Here is a 19,713-nt window from a genome sequence, read left to right as displayed (position 1 = left end):
GATTCCCTTTAGATAGATAGATAGATAGATAGATTGATTTATTTATTTATTTATGTATGTTTGTATTTACGTTTTTGATAGTTAGTTTGTTATATAGTAAAAGATAAATTTTTATTGATATTTTGGTTTGATTAGGTGGTGGGTGGATGTGTGGATTTTTGGATTTATTCTTGTGTGTGAATAGTTGTTAATTGGAGGCTCTGAAGTGCTAACAAACTAAAAAGTTCCATTTCCTGCCCAAAAGTAATTAAAGAGTCTCTGTTTACAGTCCTTAACACCTCTCTAATTCTCTTTCTCACTTACATCTGCTATTATACAATAGAGAGAAGTGGTACTCGACTGGTGCATTTGACCCAAAAATGGGTCACAGTTCTGCACAGCAAGCAAACAATGCTAAATGCTAATAATAAAGTGCAGCTAACCATATAATAGTACACGGATTATGTTGATAATTTCAAAGGTTGTACATCAAGGTGGGTGCTAGAGTGTCTTGAAAATGCATTTGTCACTTATAGGGATCGTTCACCCAAAACTGATAATTCTGTTATCATTTACTTACTCACTTATTCACAAACCTGTATGAGTTTCTTTTACAAAAGTCTGTTGAAGAATGTGGGTAACTGAAAAGTTTCTGGGTGAATTCTCCTTTAAATAGAGGTTAGCCAAATTAACCTATCCCTTACATATTGACAGGTGACAGGATGGATTATATGTCTGCAACATTATAAAAAATATATATATACACGAGGTCAAAGAAAATATTAAATATGTGATGAACTATTCAAGTACTGTTGTAGACGGCACTTTTTAAAACATGCTCATTTTAAAACATGAGGCTTGTTTTACCTGAATGAACCTGTGCATGTCTTTGGTTGAGCTCCACAAACGACAACAGTTTGCCATTCAGACATATCCCCAAACGCCACATGTTCCTCTCTTCCTGTAAAACTGACACACTCAGCCGAGACAATCTTGATTATGCCGTGTACCCAACTGAAACTTTAAGATTAACAAATCTGGTGCATATCTGCCCCAGGGACACACTTGCTGCCTTCTCATCCTTGCTTTGTTTCTTTTTATATATATATATAGAAAAGCTTATTTTTATATATTTTCCAGTGGATCTTTTTTAATCACTTTACTAGACTTGCTTGTTTAATCATTGTGCTAGAATAATAAATAATTATCTCAAAATCCCTTTATATTGTTACATGGATAAATAGTCACGGTGTATCTGAAGAAATGGGGTCAAAATCTTATATATACTGTATAATAATTTTCTGGGCTTTGTAATCTTATTCTGTCTGTGCAGGTGCTGGTTTGGGAAGCGGGCCGGCATTTACACTGATTATATTTATCAGGGGCCCATGATCCTGGTCCTGCTGGTGAGTCAGCACAGTTTGGATTCTGTACCCAATTACACAAATGTTTCATGAGATTTGGTGTGTGCAGGTCATTTAGCATTTTTTATTTGTTTGGTGCTTCCCCTTTCACAAGTCTTATTACATTTTCCATGATTTATGTTTGTAATTTCATATTGATAGTGTTCATATTCATATTGAAGTGTGCAAAATCGAGTGCTTTCTCTCTTCCTCTCTCCATCTTTAGATTAACTTCATTTTTCTCTTCAACATTGTGAGGATCCTGATGACTAAACTGAGGGCCTCCACCACCTCAGAGACCATTCAGTACAGGTGAGGCAGACTATTCAGCACTGACAGATCCCACAGGAAAGCCCAGGAGACTTGCCATCCATAACACTCTAAAATCTGAGTTTTCATTTCATTTTGGTTAATTTGATTATATTAGCTACCAAATGAGTAGTTGTTAACACACACCACCATGCAAAGGTTCAAGGTTAGTATGACTTTAAAAATGTTTTTATGCTTAACAAGGCTGCATTTATTTGATCCAAAAAAGAAAAAAAAGTACAAACAATACTGTGTAATATTGTGGTAATGTGACATATTATTACACTATAAAATTATTGTTTTCTTTTTTAATTTAATTCAAAATATATTTTATTCCTGTTAAAGCAAAGCTGAATTTTCAGCATCATTACTCCAGTCTTCAGTATATCATAAACCTTCAAAAATCATACTAATATGCGGATTTGATATCTGCTTAATATTACTGTGGAAACAATGATACAGTGTTGTTTTTTTTTTTTTTTTCTTGTTTTTTTGATTGATGAAAAACTTTGTGCTAATTTGTGGAAACCATGGCTCAATTATCGTAACACTTTAAATGTCTGTTAATTGCTTAGCATCCTTGCTGAATAAAAGCAATATACAGTATATATATATATATATATATATATATATATATATATATATATATATATATATATATATATATATATATATATATATCAAAGCTGAATTTTCAGCATCATTACTCCAGTCTTCAGTATATATATCCTACTGAACCCAATCTTTTGAACGGTACTGAATTTTAGAGTTTTTTTTTCTGGGCCCAGCTGGGGTATGTCCAGACACTTATCCTAAAATTCCTTATGAGAAATAATGACAGATATAAAAGGATAACAGGCGACAGTTGCATACAGTAAATGTTTAGAGCTATAAAATGAATCTGGAAAGCATAACACTGTTGTGCAAGCTAATGTTGCTGTTTTGGGATGCTCAGACAAACAGAGTTGTTTTAATAAAACAGTGTTTACACTATGTGGGCAAATCATCCTAGTTTATGGGCTTGCTTGCAGCTGTCTGTGCATTTTAAACTGCCATACGAGAATGTATTTTAACATCCAAAACATTACACACTTCACCTTTAAAGAGATCTCATTTGTGATTTGCCTTTCCTGAGGGGAAGCATAAAGATGGAAGAGGATGTGCGGATTGAGATGCTGAATTTAGAGGTGCTTGCTGCTTGTTCTGAGTTCTGGAACTTTTATAATTTAAGGAGTTTTTTTGTTTTGTTGTGATTTTTGATTGTTTTGGGGAGGTAAGGATTGATGGATGATTGTTTGGATGATTGATGTATACTGGGGATGAGAGTTGGAGGAGGGAGGGGAGTGTGTGTGTGTGTGTGTGTGTGTGTGTGTGTGTGTGTGTGTGTGTGTGTGTGTGTGTGTGTGTGTGTGGTGCTCATATTCCTTCCAGCTATGACTAATGTCTTTGACAGTCACAGTCAGTGGCCCATAGCAAATGCAATACATTACTGCTTAAACCAAATTCATCTCAATGTCATCCTGTTGAACTCTTTGTGTATTAGCTACTATGACATTGTTTCATGTAACATTTATTTATTTATTTATTTATTTATTTATCTTATTTCATGGAATAAACTACAGTAAAGTTTGTTAATTGTATGACTATTTTTGTATATTGAATATTTGATGACATGCCTCATTTCATTTATTTAAATAAATATAATAAAATAAAAATATAATATAATTTTCTAACGTTAAAACTGTCTATACTTATTTTGAGTATGATTTAAAACAAAAATTAAGAATAAAAAAAAAAGACATACTTTAATGTGAATGCTGACCACAGTATAAAGTAAAGTAGAAAAGATCATTTCCTTTTTGGTCACACTTTATTTTAAGGTCCAATTCTCGCTATTAACAAACCATGAACTTTTGCCTTGATAAACTGCTAATTTGATGCTTATTAATATTTAATAAGGTACATATTGAGTTTAGGTAATGGGTAGGATTAGGGATGTAGATTATGGTTAGGTTAGGGTTGCAGAATATGTGCTTTATAAGTACTTATAAACAGCCAATATGTTATTAAAAGGCATGCTAATAAGCAACTGTAGTGAGAATTGTTCCCTATGCTAAAGTGTTACCTCCTTTTTCAATTTATTTCCTTTAAAATATGTCTTTAAAATCATAAAACTGAGTGTATTTTTGGCTCTTAATTTACAGACAGAGAGAGTGTTCTAGAAAATTTTATTTTAATTTATTAGTTTTGTTTCTTTGAGACAATTTTCACTCAGAAATTCTAGCTAATTTTTTTTTTTTTTTTGTTTTGTTTTTTTGTGAGAATTTTTAGTTAGTAATTCTAACTTTTATTTCTGAGTGTGGTCTATTATCATCTGTACATCTCTGACTCTCACAGGAAAGCAGTAAAGGCCACACTGGTTCTTCTGCCGCTGCTGGGCATCACTTACATGCTGTTCTTCGTCAACCCAGGCGAGGATGAGATCTCACAGATTGTCTTCATCTACTTTAATTCTTTCCTAGAGTCCTTTCAGGTGAGCAAACACAGTTTTGACCCTGATTAATTGTGTTAAAGCAGATCCGAAATTAATCTTTATAAAATTCACTAAGAATAAATTGCACCTGCTGATTGAGTTGTTTATTTACACTCGGTGCCTTTTACAAAAAGTGCTGAGGTTTGTGAATAAGGTGGATTGTATAATAAGACTAATTTGCATTGAAAATAATGAAAGTGACTAAATCTAAATACGGTGCAGTGCTATTTAAGTGCATTTAATGCTTGCTTAAACTGGATTGCAGGTGCATAGTGTGTAAGACACAGGTTTTGTGCTGAGGCATCACATGCTAGGGCTTTTGTTTTCACAAAAAAACAATCAGTTTACACGACTAAATGTGTGTTTTGAGTTTTAGTGTTTTATTAAATCTTTAGACTCTTAAAGTCTGCCATTTGTCATCTTAAGCACACAAGGTCAACTCTGTCCCCTGTTTTGCACCATTTGCTTCCTGGCGTGCCCCGGGGGTCTCTCACGCATGTCGAAGCCATGTTTTCCACAGATTCATCTGCTCCCACATCTGTCCGACTCCTCATGGGAATGATAGTTCATCTGTGGAGGAAATTGAATTTTAGGGTGGTCACATAAGGAAAACATGTTTAATACAAACTGATTGTTTTGGTTAGTTTTAGCACAATCCTGATCAGACTGATGAAAGAATGTAAAATCATTAATAAAATAAAAAAGCAATTCAAAAATTAAAAAAAGATCGGATAATGGATAGTACAAAACTATACTTTATTACATATTGTCCATAGTGGTTCTACTTGTGTCCATTCCACTGTCACACAGTTGGGCAAAGAACACATTTCCTTATAAAATACAGATAATTAATTTGTTAATAAAAGTGCACTTATTAGCTTTAAAACTAATACTTTTCATGGGTGGAAAAAATACGGAAAAAAAAAATGCTTTTACTGTGGGCATTATCAGAGGTTTACCAGTTTCCTTTGCAAAATACCATGCCAGAAAAAAGAGGATGTTATGTAACCATAATGACACCAAAAACGTTTATTGGTTTATTTAAATTCCTCTAGAGGGTTATGATTATCAGATCCCAGATAAGTCATCAGTTAGGGAGATGTTGACGATGCTTCTCTTCTTTGCAAAATCATATACCGTAAACTTTTTTTTTTTATTGATAGGCTATGTATTATACACGTTTTTTATTTCTGTGATGATGTAATTGGCACAGATTTCCCTTTTGAAGGTTACACAGAAATGAGACTTCTGCTTTCAGAGTCAGCTATTTGACACACTCATGTTTTGTTCATGTAACCCAGACACAGGCAGCATTAAAATGATTTGATAAGGATTCATTTATGATTGACACCTAATAATGGTAGCAGGGATGAAATCATTCCCATTAGTTCCATTTTTCACACTGAATATCCCATTTCATTTGAAAATACTTGAGATAAATGGGTTGTGAACCCTGTTTTATGCTGAGATATTACTTGTTGCTGTTATTTAGGTTTAGTTTATATCTTTTTTTTCTTGTAAATGTAAAAAATGTTCACCTTTTCTTTGTTCTCTTTACAGGGCTTTTTTGTGTCAGTGTTCTACTGCTTTTTGAACAGTGAGGTAAGAAAGCTTCTTCTTCTGATTCCACCCTTTTTGCCCAAGTATGCCCACAGCTCTACTAAAGTGATGAGTCTGAGTAATTTGGGCACTTCAGATTTCTTCAGCCATGGGTGTCCAATGAGACCCAGCCAAAAAAAAAAAAAAAAGAATCACATAACTCACCATTAACCCAAAACCACCCTTTTGGCGGTCAATAACTATAAAAACCAACTCCGCTCATAAAATATGAATTCCTGCGAGGTCTAAATCTGGCTTGTATTGCATGGACATTGAAAAGGGCAGTAAACCCTTGGGAACGTCCAGCCAAAATGTTCCTCTTTAGCGTCGTGCCCAGATCGCAAACGCAAGCACATCTTAAGCATCATGTTGTACCTTTAAGTGAACACGCATACAGATGCTGTAAATAGATCCAGGATTTGATCCGTCAGCGCTGATTTCTTTGTCATTTTAGCCAGTGAACAAGTTCAAGGCAAGCAGAAAAGTGTGGGGCTTGATCTAAGGTCACCCTGAATCACAGATAGATATCAGAATACACGAGCCAAGCAGAGTGTACAGTGTTGCTTAAAGTCAAAGCGATAACATTGATCTGTTCCCGGTACATATGAAAGGGACACCGCGATGTCAGACACAAGACCTCCAAAAAATATCAATGTCATCAGCGTTGTGATTCTTCAGAAGGTGCTTTTGGCTCCAACATGAAAAAGCCTGTGGTACTAAATTACAGTTGCAATAACAAACACTTGTTACTGAAAGTCAAAAGACAACAGAGAAATGATCTGGCTTGGAAGTGCAATAAAGCACTTTCTTGCAGCCAGATTGTCTTTTGCTCACTTTCTCTCAATGTGTTGCATCATAGTTTTTTTTTTTATTTGATTACCAGTGAAAGCCATTTAAAGGGATAATCAAAGGGATGTCATCATTGTTGTCCCAAACTTGTATACTGTGTACAATGTCCACATTTTTTTTTTGTTTAGTATGCAATAAAAATGTGTGTTTATGCACACTTTCAGGCTCCAGTATAAGGACAGAAAAGGTTTACACAACTTCTGAAGTTGCTTTAAGGGAGAAACAGACCAAAATTTAAGTCTTTATTCACAGAAAAATCTTAAAATTTTATTCATGATTTAAACTGTCGAGTCATAATGCATATGAGAACCAGTGAAATTTGAGTGTAGCTTTAATGATTGACTGTATAACATTTATTTAACCAGGCCTACCTCTTTTAAAGCATGGTTACTCTATCTATGTCCATCAAACAAAATGTCTTTATGAGTTTGATCTCTCGCTGATGTACCAGATGATTTTGGAATAAATTGCTTAAAATGCAGTTCATCATTGTAAACATTTTTTTTTTTTTTTATGTTGAAACACTAAATATAACTTTAAAAGACAAAGAACAAAACTACATTCACTGGCCTCTCATATCTTCTATGGCATGTACCATAACAAGACCATCATGATTCTGGGAATTTGTCCAAAAAAAAAAAAAAAAGTAGGTTCATACTGTATGTCACAGACAGTTCTGTAAGTTTGAAAGACAAATCAGGGCCGTGATTTGATCGACTATCTCTTTTCAGGTCAATTAAGCTTGTCTGTGACCAGTTTTAAAGCTAGTTTTGAAGGAATTGTTGATATGAGTTGTGATGTTAAATATGTACATTTTTATGATTAAATATATAGAAGTAAGCAGCCATGAAATACTCAGTCTACTGCCTCGGTTACAATTATGTACTAAGGAAAGCACAGTTAGACTTTCATGCTTGTGTGAGCTGAAAGAAAAAGTGAACGTCAGGGATTATTTTCAGCAAATACTCTGAAAGCTGTATTTCAAACATTGCTTTAAGTGTCAGCAGTCACTGACCCAAGGGGTTGTACGCTTTTAGAGAAATACAGAAAAAGAGAGAGTCAAGCTCTTAGAGCAAAGTCAGAAGTTTCTTCTCTAGATTGATTTTTCATCGCTTGCCATGAGTTTGACCTCCTGGATTCATCTTCTGAAACCCCCACTTGACACCCACCACCAAGGTTAATTACATACAGCACCAGAGCTTTGCTGTTCACTTCTGATCTACTGTGGAGACTAACCTTTGACCCTCATGGGCATGGGCAACTGTTCATACTGTGCCATAGGCTGCCAGTATCTGCTTCATATCTATTAAAACTGTGGCCACTCAGAGCTTTAAGTTAAGAATATTCTGAATGCAACTTCTTTGATAATTAAATTGAGTAATAATTGTAGGTAAACAAAATTGGTAATGCTAATATAATTTGCCATTTTAATTAGATAGGGTACAACAGGGCTAAAGACGCCCCGGGGTAAAAGGCGCCTTCGATTTTATTTTCCACTAAACCACTAGATGGCACAAAAACTTGGCGTAGAACTTACCGAAACATCCGCTTTTCAAGATGCACGTCAGACTCCCTGTACAAACAAAAATCTCACTGGATTATTACAATTAATAGCAAAATAAATGTTTATATATTATACATATACATACATACACATATTATGTATAATGTATGTGTATGTGCTTGTTTATACTGTATTATGTATTCAAGTCTTATCAATATGGCATCCTTCAGCTCCTGGCTTGAATCACAGTGATTTGAATTCTAAACATGTTTGGAAGTTTTACATGTTTTTTCTGCTTCAGCGGCTTGTGAAGTGTTCACTGGTTTAAATTTCAGTGCAGGCAGCATTGTTGACACAAGCTTTGGTGACTTTGAATCAAAAATCTAATCTGGCGAGAGAGCAACAGGCGGGGAATCTGTACGCTGTCCATTGCACACTGGAGCGCCAGCTAATATTTGTCCGTTGACCGCATCAAAGACAGGCCCCCTACAAAATGAAGTGGAGACAGAGAGGAGGTTTAAATGTTTATCTGATTGATTTGCAGAGAGCGAGGCCTTTTACAGTCTTTCTGAGACACATTGCTTCAGTGAAACGGCCCCCTCTGAATTACTGTCTAAAGCGGTCCAGGTTTTTCTCATATGACCACAGGCGTCTGATTATTTCCTCTGTTTTTAAATTGTATTTGGCATTTTAGTTGTCAAAGGATTGTAACAATTTCAACCTTTGCTGACAGCACAGCTTAAGGAAATGCCATAAGTTTGGTTGCTAACTCCCTGGTTGCTATGATAGAATGCTGAGTATGCAAACGATGTAGCTTTTCATTGGTGGCATATATCACACTGGTGCGATTTAAATATTAATGATTCGATGTTCAGATGTTTTTTTGCTGGGAGCAGAGCTTTACTGCTGACCTTTGAGCAGTCCTGCCGCTCTAAATCCAGATCTGATCCATAGCAAAGCAACTAAATGGCTCTTAGATCAGTGTAAAATATATACAAGCTCCATCAATTTGGTTTCTGCTTCTTATATGTAGAATGTAAACCCTCTATCTTCAGATCTGGCATTGTATTTTTAAATATATATATATATATTTTAATATACATTTCTTTTTTTCGTTTCATTCAAAATGTGAAAGATTTATTAGTATTAGTATTAGTATTAGTATTAGTATTAGTATTAGTATTATTAAATCATTTTCACTAGTGGTCTTTTGGACCCCACTTATCACCACCCACTCTCTTACTCATCCACTTTCTCCATATTTCTCTCTCTGTCTACTGTAAATTAAACTGCTTTCCTCTGACGTATATGCCCCTCATACACACACTCACAGTCATTCACACATGCACCCACACGGATATGTATTTATTTCCTCTTTCCCTGTCAGACACATAAACACACCTGTTCGAACTCTCTCACACTATGAGAATATTATTAATCTTGTTAATATCACTCTTCGCCATGAAAATTACAGTATATTGAGATGCTACGTGTGGGATTGTTATGTGCATGATGTTATCTAACAAAATCACAATATATTTCTTTTTTTAGAAACAACTTTTTTAATATTTCTGCAATACATTTATATTTTTTATTAAATGTTTTTGAACAAAGATAACACAAGTTGCTACATTTTGCAGTCATTTATTAGAAGTTTGGATGTGTTTATTTATTAGGAAGGTATGTGTGAGAAGACCTGTATGTTAAATAAATAATTAATAAAAAGATATGTATGGATATAAATATTATTTTGCCTACTATACCTGATAAGGTTAATGTAGTGCGAACTCTAGCAAGGAATCAGTAGCATGACAGGTGACGTGTTTGACAGAAAACACATGCTGCGCTCTGTTGACATGTTTGACAAATGACTGGCAGAACTATACATTAGTGTAATTAATGAATGATGTCTAATGACTGTAAAGTCACTTTTAAAGCCATGTTTTGTTTAAACCATATCTTTATAATTTGTCTGTCTATTTTTATGTCATTTGTCTTTAATTTCCACCTTATTTGACTTGGTATTTAGAGCTTTAAAAAAAATGGCAACACTAATCTCAACTTTTATTCCTGTTGTACTAATAAAACTACATATATAAAGCAACATAAATGAATATAGATATACACTACTAATAAAAATATCAGTGGTGTTCTGAAATGAGGAGGCAAGTCCTCAATTTTTTATTTTTTATTTATTTATTTTTTTTTAACAAATGTGAATCGTCATATAAATTCTTAATATCAATAGTAACGTCTCTTTCTATGTCCGTAGGTACGCTCAGCCGTTCGTAAGCGGTGGCACCGCTGGCAGGATAAGCACTCCATTCGGGCACGGGTGGCACGGGCCATGTCTATACCCACCTCTCCAACACGGGTCAGTTTCCACAGCATCAAGCAGTCGTCGGCAGTCTGACCAGAACAGAAGTGAAGCATCTGTCCCTGTTTCTTCTGCTCCCACTCTTTCCGTCCTCAGCTAACCATCCACATCCTCTGCAAAACCCAGGGATAACAGCTATGGGCCAAACAGGGTATGATCCTCAGCTGAAACATAGATGAAGGCTGGAAATTTACACAGATACTGAGGTCCACCTGCCAAACACAGAGGGAAAAAAACTGCTTCAAAAACAGATTAGAGCATCGGTGGTCTCAGACAGCAATGGGAGACCGTGGGAGGAACATGACACATACATAAAAACGGTTGATAAATACTGGCAGAGTGCATTTATTCAATAGACTGAGTTATATGTCGCATCCTGTTTTCAAGTCTTCTCTCAATGGAGAGCTCAGATTATTCCTAACTATCAGAGTAAGATACTATATAATATACACTACATGGCCAAAAGTATTGCGATTGTTAGCCATACATGTGTCTGAATGGGATCAAATCCTTATTCCAACATCTACTGGAAACCTTCCCAGAAGATTGGAAGCTGTTAGGGAGGATAAACTCTATTAATGCCAATAGTTTTGGAATTAATTGCTTTTGGCCATATATTAATTAATTGCTATTGGCCACATAGTGCAATAGTTTTAGGAGTTTTAAAACAAAATGACATAATCATAAAAAAAAAAAATTTCCAATTGGAAAAAAAACAGTATCTTTGACAGATCTTAATGCGAACTTTAATTATTGTTATTGAATCTTTTGCCTGGATACATTGGGGACAAAATGTGTGGTGTTTTCTCTGAGATGTTGAGATTGTGAACCTTATATTTTTTCTTACTCTTCACTCGCTGCTCATCATTGCCCATGTTGTTGCAGCTAGTAATAGTTTCTGTGAGCAAACTCATTCAACATGGACACTTTTCGCTTTGATATGATGAGTACATCTGTTGCTGTGTATATCATGCAGTGCGAAAATTGTAAACAGTTTTTACAAAGATGAAAGGTATGTGTTAATGCTCTCTAAGCTTGTTTGCATCCTGGGACTCAAGGATATATCTAAACCCCGGGGAAAAAGAGGAAGGAAGCTCACAGGAAAGGGAACAACATCATGAAAGACTCTCATGCCTGCTAAGGTAGAAGACGGTACGCTCCAATGCTAAACACATAACACAATCTTTTAAATAAGGGGTTATCACAGAACAAAGAAAGGATTTTGATCTTATCCTGCATTTGGAGCCTCAGCCAAGTGAATGTATTTCAATTAACCACTCCAGCTCTCCTTTTCATATAAATTCCCAGTTATCAAGCAGTTTTACGAGATGATCATAGTACAAAATAATTGAGAAGTTGGATTCTGGAGTCTCTTTCAAAAAGACTAATTCTAATCACACGTGACTGGAAGTTGTTGGTGGTTTTGTTGCCCAGGAGCCTTAGGGATAGTTCACCCAAAAATGACAATTCTGTCATCGATTACTCAGCTTTATGTTTATCTAAAATGATAGATATATCTAATATGGTAGAACGGAATGGGTTAAGAACATCATGAGGGTGAGTAAATGATGACAGTTTTCATTTTGGCTGAACCATCCTATTTTATAAAGTCAATTATTTATATGAAACAAGGTGCATTTCAATATTCACATTGTTACTGGTGTGGGCAGAAATTTATGGACAGCAGGGAAGTCACCGTGTCATTTGTGGACCATATTTTTTTTCTAGTTTCTCTGGACATCTGTTCTGTGCATTAGGAAATTTGAAAAAATAGATGAATAGTGCACTTTGGTGTTTTCTAGGACCAGCTTCTTCAATTCAAATCCCAACAGAATCAAGCCAGAAGAATCACCTCAGCAAAATCTGCTCCTATATCATTAGAGTCAAGAGAGATCTGCATGCATCACATAGGGTCATTTAACATCCATCCATATGTTATATCCCTCGCCAAGCTGAGCCGCCAATGACCGAGTCCTGTGACCGCTCACTGCTGACTCAGCACAGTAAAGCAGATTTAGCTTTTGTGCTCATACATCCAATCAATCACATCTGATAGGGAGAGCAAGGTTGTTAAAAAAAAAAAAAACTCTGACTCAGGACCTTCATCTATGCCTCTGTGCTCTTCTGACCTTCCTGAAGTACTTGTGCGAGAATCATTTGTAAAGGCTTCAGCAGATTCCGCATTCAGTCATGCTTGTTGTGTACGTGTCCAGTAGCACCATACATCTAGTTGTGTATATATAGGATGACTAGCATTGTGAAGTTTGCTAATTACCATATAGCAGTGTGTGTACATGACAAACTGAGGACCAAGCTTGTGTCACGTCTGCTAGTAAACTGAAACACAAGGTTCGTTTTAGTGTCGCTACTAAGTTTAGGACTAATGCTTAGTACGTTTTTTTTTTATCTATTTTTAGGCTGTGCACAGTCATTTTGCAGTGAAATCTGATCCGTTTGTTCTGACAATGTAGTAAATATCCGGATGTCAGCAACTGAGAGCTGGAAAGAGAGGCCAGAAGGTAGATTTTTTTGTCATGACATCTGTCCACTCTGCTGAACTTACAAGATGCATGAGAAAACATAAGTTATTTTAGTTATTCGTGCATATTTTGTGTACAAAACCTCCTTTTTGATCACTGTTAAGGAAACAAAATGGGGAAAAAGTAAGGGAGTATATTATGACACAGTTCCAAACAATACTGAGCACTTTGTGTATTATTATTCAAAAGTTTGTGGTCAGTAAGATATTATTTTAATGAACACTTGTATTCGACAAGGATGCATTAAAATGATATTTTTAAATGTCATTTTACATCGTTAAGAAAAAATGCTGTTCTTTTGAACTTCCTATTCATCAAAGAATCCTGAAAAAGCAGTTTCCACAAAAAAAAGCAGTGCAACTGTTTTTAACATCTTTCAAATAATCTCACTGGCCTCAAACTTTTGAATAGTAGTTTTTACATATTGTAGCACCCCAAATAATGATTAAAATATCTAAAATCTCAGATTTAAATGATTTCAAACCACATATTATTATATAAAGCCCATAAAATAGCCTATCAAAGTTTACCTCAAATTGCAACAGCAAAGGAAGATCAAATTACAAAAATGAAACAAATAATCCCATCAATTTGCTGGCAAGCCACTAAATTTTCAAACAAGTCTCTCTCACAGCACAATATACCAGTGGACAAAAACATATCAAGAGATAATGTACAGTCAGCCGGCCATTAAGGGGTTTATTTTGAGATAATGACCATCTGACTGAACATTATTCCACTTATTAGACCGCTGCTTATCATTTAAAATCATAAATGGATATGAAATATTGATTTCATGTGAAATTATTTGATTATGTCCGAAGAAAGAGGTTTTCAGGGACAATGGTTAAATTTGCAGTTTAGTGGTCAGACTGACTGCGATTGACCAATCAGATTCATGTATCCCAGATATCTGTCTAATGAAAATAGAGAAACTAAGAATAGCTAGATGCTGAAGAGCAAAACTCCCCAGACAGTGATGGATGTGATGTGGACAGAAATGAGAGAAGCATAGGTTACTATTTATGTCGAGCAGATCTGTTCGCTGGTGCGTGTGGAATCGTGCCACCTGAGGGATCTGATTTAGCTTCATGGGTTTGAAGACTTTCACAGCACTGCTCAGACACACTCCATCAGTCTTTGCCTCACTATTTATAGCACTTTAATACTAAACAGCTCAAACGTTCACTTTGTATACAAACCTGTGGGGCTACTAGCAAAAAGGCCATCTAGAGACAAAGGTACAGTCTATACAACATTATATAAAATTACAATATATTATCCTCCTGAAGAGCTAAATTAGTGACATATCTAGTAAATTAGGTGTTAGTTAAAAACATATTGTAGTGCTTACGGTGTCTAACCATACTTAATCCTTTCATATACCACATTAAACATAATCACATATATTATTTTCAAATCATTACTCAATCAGTTTTTGTAAGTAACCCCACGATTTTACTACATTCATTGGCATTAGTTGCAAATTCACTCTTAAAAATAAAGATTTCTTATTGGCATCTATGGTTCCATGAGCAACCTTTAACTTGCACGGAACCTTTCATTTTCACCGTTATTTTAAGAACTGTTCACTGAAAGGTTCTTTTGGGAACCCAAAGTAGTTCTTTATGGCCTAATGGTTCAAAACTGTCCTTTATGTTTAAGAGTGTAATATGCTTTCTCAGAACTGGATATATATCTATCAGGCTGTTCTTTAAAGGTGAAGTGTGTCCTGTAAATGTGTCCCATTCACAGTTTGACTTAAAAACAAACCAAAAAAAAAAAAAAAAAAACTAACACTATGGCTCTGCTTGAGCAGATTTGATTCATGCAATGAATTTCAGGTGCAACTACCTGGTGTGCTATTAGTTTTCTAGATAACCAGATTCTTGATTTTCTCTCTGCAGGTGATAAAACCCTGTAGACTTAAATTAAAGGAGGTACCCGAGCTGTATCTCTTTTGACTTGGGCTAGTAAGCAACAACCTAGCAACCACCCAGGACTCCCTAGCAACCACATAACATTGATTTTTAAGGAATAGTTCATCCAAAAAAAAAAAAAAATCTTGTTTCTTCATTTAACCAGATTTGGAGAAATTTAACATTACATCACTTGCTCAGCAATTAACAGCAATTAACGTCATGTGAAGTGAAAAGCTGCATGTTTGTAAGAAACAAATCCATTATTAAGGCATTTTAACTGAATCAACTAATCAAATAATCCATGATAAAGCTTCTTTTTTGAATGAACTATTCCTTTAAGTTATTCAGAACAGTTCTAGAGGCACATAAATGACACACTTCAGCTTTGAAACACAAGATAATAGGGATTTGTGGGGGCTGTGGCTTGTGCGTAGCTGTTTAGTAATAGTTTGATTTGTATCACTTTTCCATTTGGTTTTTGTTTGTGGGTCATTTGACCTCCAGATAGCAGTCAGCATTCCAAAGCAAGCTAGCATTCTCCATGCCCTCCAACATATGCGATATTCCAAAGTACAGCATACATGGTGTGCTCCTCCAGCGTGCCTCAAAGAAGGCCTAAAACACAGTCTCTGCTTATGACTTATCATTTCTTCTCTGCACATAACTCAAATACCTTCTTCTGTTCAAAGATAAAAATGTCCAGACTCACCATTCTTGGTAAGGTCAGTGTCTGTATCAGATTTGTTGGCCACCATCCTTTACCCGGAATTGTATGTTTTCAGTATTAGTTCAGTCATTTCTGGTAGTGTTTGTCATTTCTGTGTTGGTGAGCCCTGGCTTAATTTTCTGTATCTATTAGAAGCAACACTGGTGTGTTTTCATTTCTGTTTCTTTATTCACTGAAAATAATTTTCTTTGTCACTATTTTAGTCTTGTTTTCAAGTAAAGTATTTCATGCATTTAAAACATAAATTTACTTGAAAAATAAAATTGTGTAAATATTGTTTTTTTCTTATTTTAAGAATAAAAACTATTAAAAATAAATCTATTTTGTTAAGTAAACTGAATAAGTACATTTATCTCGTTTTAAAGATGTTTAAGTGTTTTACTGGAAAACAACACAAAAATACTGATTCAGAAAAGTATTTCTGCAAAGTTTATTTTCTCTTTTTTTAGAGGTTGTGAAGAAGTTCTTCCAAAATTGTGAAATGTACAGAAGGTCCGAACAAGTACAAGCTGTGTAGCTGTATTTGTAACAACGATGTCAATACGTGATCTTTTTTGGGTGTTTCTTTTGTGTTTAGTCGCTGATGTGAAAGTGTACAAAGAAAAAATTATTTATTTATACATGTATGGCACAGAAAAATATCTATATATTTATCTCACTATTTAAATAGGTCAGAAAACACGAGCCCACACGTGACTCATATCAATATATCCATCACATTAATGTCCAGAATGTGTGAAGACGATGTAATCTTGTATGTCTTGCTTTTTGTGGTTCTGTGAGACAGTCTTTTCATCATTTCTGTCATTTTCTGCAGTGCTTCAAGAACATTCTATTTATTACTTTTGCTCTTCTGTTTGTTTATGACTGATTTGATGTTTGAGAGAATTTAGGAACTGTACAGAGATTTATATTAAACTACACAAAGAGTAAAGTCATATGTTGAAGGCATATAGTACTGTGCTGATCAAGATGTGCATTAAATTGTTTTTCTTTTTTAAATATTTTTCCTTTGTGGTGTGTTTATGTCCACAGGTTCGGTTAATAAAAATTGCTATACTTCATTTAAATCACAATTTATGTACACTAGCAACATCACATCACTTCAAAGATATTGAGTTCCTTAAAAGGGCATGCTATTGACTTTAATCTTTTCAGTGCGTCATTACATCATGTTTTTGTAATTCTACAGACATGTTTGAAAGCCTTCTTTAGGTTAACATGACATATGATCTATCTGTAATGCTGATATATATTCTTCAGGATGTCCTGAACGCTTTGAAATAACATGCAATCTGAGCCAGAACATTGTGGGTTTAGGAGAAAGTTAATCTGTTTTAGAAGGGAAAAAAAAAGTGTTTGTGTTTCACAGAAAAGGACTATTTTTATACGGTTCATTTGGCTTGAAAAGCTCAAAAATAGCATTTCATCAAAATTCCGTGTTACCTGTTCTAATTCCCAAGCTGTTTCTCATTATAATGAAAAGCATTCGATTACCTTTACACCTTTTTCATAGAATCATCCTTGAGACTTTCACTTTATGCTTCTTTCATGCTTTTCCTCTGACCGAACCTTGACTTGCTTAAGACCATCAATAAGAAATACCACCTACAATTAATCTGACAAGAAATCTTAGATGTCGTCCATGTGTGAAAACACCCTAGAAGGCCCAGCTTGTGAAGACACATCACTGACAGCACATTAACACTGAGGCCAAACAAACACAACAAACTTTTTGTTTGATGTTAAAAGCATTTTTTTCTTCCCACATACAGAGATGTTTTTGGTACTTTTGAGGGTACTAACACCCAATAAATGTAAGTGAGATGATTGCTGCGATGATTTGGACATGGAAAATTATATACACAGAGCAACACCTGCCATGGGATATACCTACACTTTTACTTGTCTTGTACAATATCCATTATGTGGCTGAGTGTTGTAATACACCAAACCTTTCCAGACAAATTTGGCAAGAATCTTTGAGTAAGTCTTTAAAATTTTTAAGGAAAAAGTATTTTATTTCTCATATACATGCACAAGAGGAAATTCACATTTTTTTTTCCTTGTAGATGAGTTTCAATGGATCCTCTGCAGTGAATGGGTGCCGTCAGAATGAGCGCCCAAACAGCAGATAAAAACATCACAATAATGCACAGGTATTCCACACAACTTCAGTCCATCAGTCAACATACTGTGAATTGAAAAGCTGTGTTTGTAAGTAACAAATTCAAAACATTTTTAATTTCAAACCATTGCTTCCTGCTGAATATGAGGTAAAATATGAGAAAAAGTCATCACAACTAACCCAGGAGGACAGATCAGCTTGAATTATGGACTGTTTTGTTGTTGTTGCTTCTAAAGTTAAGGGAAGTCGTGGCCAAATAGTTAGAGAGTTTGACTCCTAACCCTTAGGTTGTGGGTTCGAGTCTCAGGCCGGCAATACCACGACTGAGGTGCCCTTGAGCAAGGCACCGAACCCCCACCTGCTCCCCGATACCGCAGCATAAATGGCTGCCCACTGCTCCGGGTGTGTGTTCACAGTGTGTGTGTGTTCACTGCTGTGTGTTTCTACGGCGTGTGTGTTCACAGTGTGTGTGTGTTCACTGCTGTGTGTGTGCACTTTGGATGGGTTAAATGCAGAGCACGAATTCTGAGTATGGGTCACCATACTTGGCTGTATGTCATGTCACATCACCTTGTTGTTGTTTTTTTTTTTTTTTTTTTTTTGGCCATAAGCAATGGTTAAAAGTTAAAATGTCTTGATGGATTTTTTATTTATTTATTTTTCTAAAAACACAGCTTTTCACTTCACAAGATGTTAACTGATGGAATGAAGTCTTGTGGATTATTGTGATGTTTTTATAAGATGTTTGGACTCTCATTCTGACGGCACCCATTCACTGCAGAGCATCCACTGATGAGCAAGTGATGTGATGCTAAATGTCTCCAAATCTGAGATTGACTGAGGGTGAGTGCATTTTCAGATAATTTGGCTTAACTCTTTAAAGACAAAATGAAACCTGAAAACATCAACAATCAAAGTGAAAATAATAATAAATAACTGATCATGTAAGGTTGGTTTCCATTTAAAAAAAAAAAAAAAAAGGTAAATGTCTGTGAGTTTAGGATGCATTAGTATTAAATTGCAGAAAGGGATATGGACATTTTTATACAGTATATCTGTTTGATTAAGCTGATGTGAGATGGATGTTTGGATGGATTTATTTTGCATGATTACAGCTACAGTGATGCTTCTGAAAACAATTTGCTTCAGAGCAATAACCATAATGGTCCTGGAAATTGTAAGAGCGTCATAAACATATTAATTTAAAAAAAAAAAAAAAAAAAAGACCAAATGGATGCAAAAATATTCAGCTGTTTTTTCTGCCTATATGCTCATTACTAATATCTGCACACCATTTACTCGCCCTCCTGGCAATTCCTGTTGTTGTTGTTGTTGTTTTTTGTTTGTTTTTGTTGTTGTTGTTGTTGTTGTTTTGTTTTGTTTTTCTAGCTCAGCATGAAATCATGCAGCTTTAGGCATATAATGACAGGTCAAAGTGATCACAGCTGTCAAGCTCCAAAAAGGATTAAAAAAAAAATACACATAAAAATGTAACTCATACAGCATTGAACAATTAATTTTGCGGTGAACTATTCCTTTAAATAACTTCAGTTTCTTGTAAGTTAGCTACAATTAAAAACAGATGCAACTGACATTTTGTAATACAACTGAGAATAAACTGTTATCATACAAAGAGGAGGTTTTTGCTTCAGTTTATCTCAATGCAAGCATAAATTAGTTCATGTGAAAATAAATCTCTTTTTAAACAGGGATTACTTGAGATTTCACAAACTATGAAATCTCCTCTCATCCATAACTAAGATCCATGTTTTTGGCTAAAGAACTCCACACAGCTCCAGCTTCTAAGAGGGTCTTTCCGTGACATTTGTACCAGATCATTGGG

General features: G+C 35.1%; 1 protein-coding gene across 1 annotated transcript in view; it reads left to right on the top strand.

Annotated features, from left to right (window-relative positions):
• LOC109082215 (corticotropin-releasing factor receptor 1) overlaps positions 1 to 16,746 on the top strand; it is a 40,721-nt gene extending 23,975 nt beyond the window's left edge. The window contains exons 5-9 of the mRNA XM_042720597.1: positions 1,313 to 1,385; positions 1,609 to 1,694; positions 4,089 to 4,224; positions 5,785 to 5,826; positions 10,449 to 16,746. Of these exons, the coding sequence (XP_042576531.1) occupies positions 1,313 to 1,385; positions 1,609 to 1,694; positions 4,089 to 4,224; positions 5,785 to 5,826; positions 10,449 to 10,589 (478 nt within the window). The 3' untranslated portion in view covers positions 10,590 to 16,746. The remainder of the gene's footprint in view (positions 1 to 1,312; positions 1,386 to 1,608; positions 1,695 to 4,088; positions 4,225 to 5,784; positions 5,827 to 10,448) is intronic.
• Positions 16,747 to 19,713: the final 2,967 nt, after the last annotated feature.

The sequence above is a fragment of the Cyprinus carpio genome, chromosome B3 (genome assembly GCF_018340385.1).
Source record: "Cyprinus carpio isolate SPL01 chromosome B3, ASM1834038v1, whole genome shotgun sequence".
Taxonomy (NCBI): Eukaryota; Metazoa; Chordata; class Actinopteri; order Cypriniformes; family Cyprinidae; genus Cyprinus; species Cyprinus carpio.
Note: the sequence above shows the minus strand (reverse complement) of the source record. Positions and strands in the feature narration are given on the sequence as shown.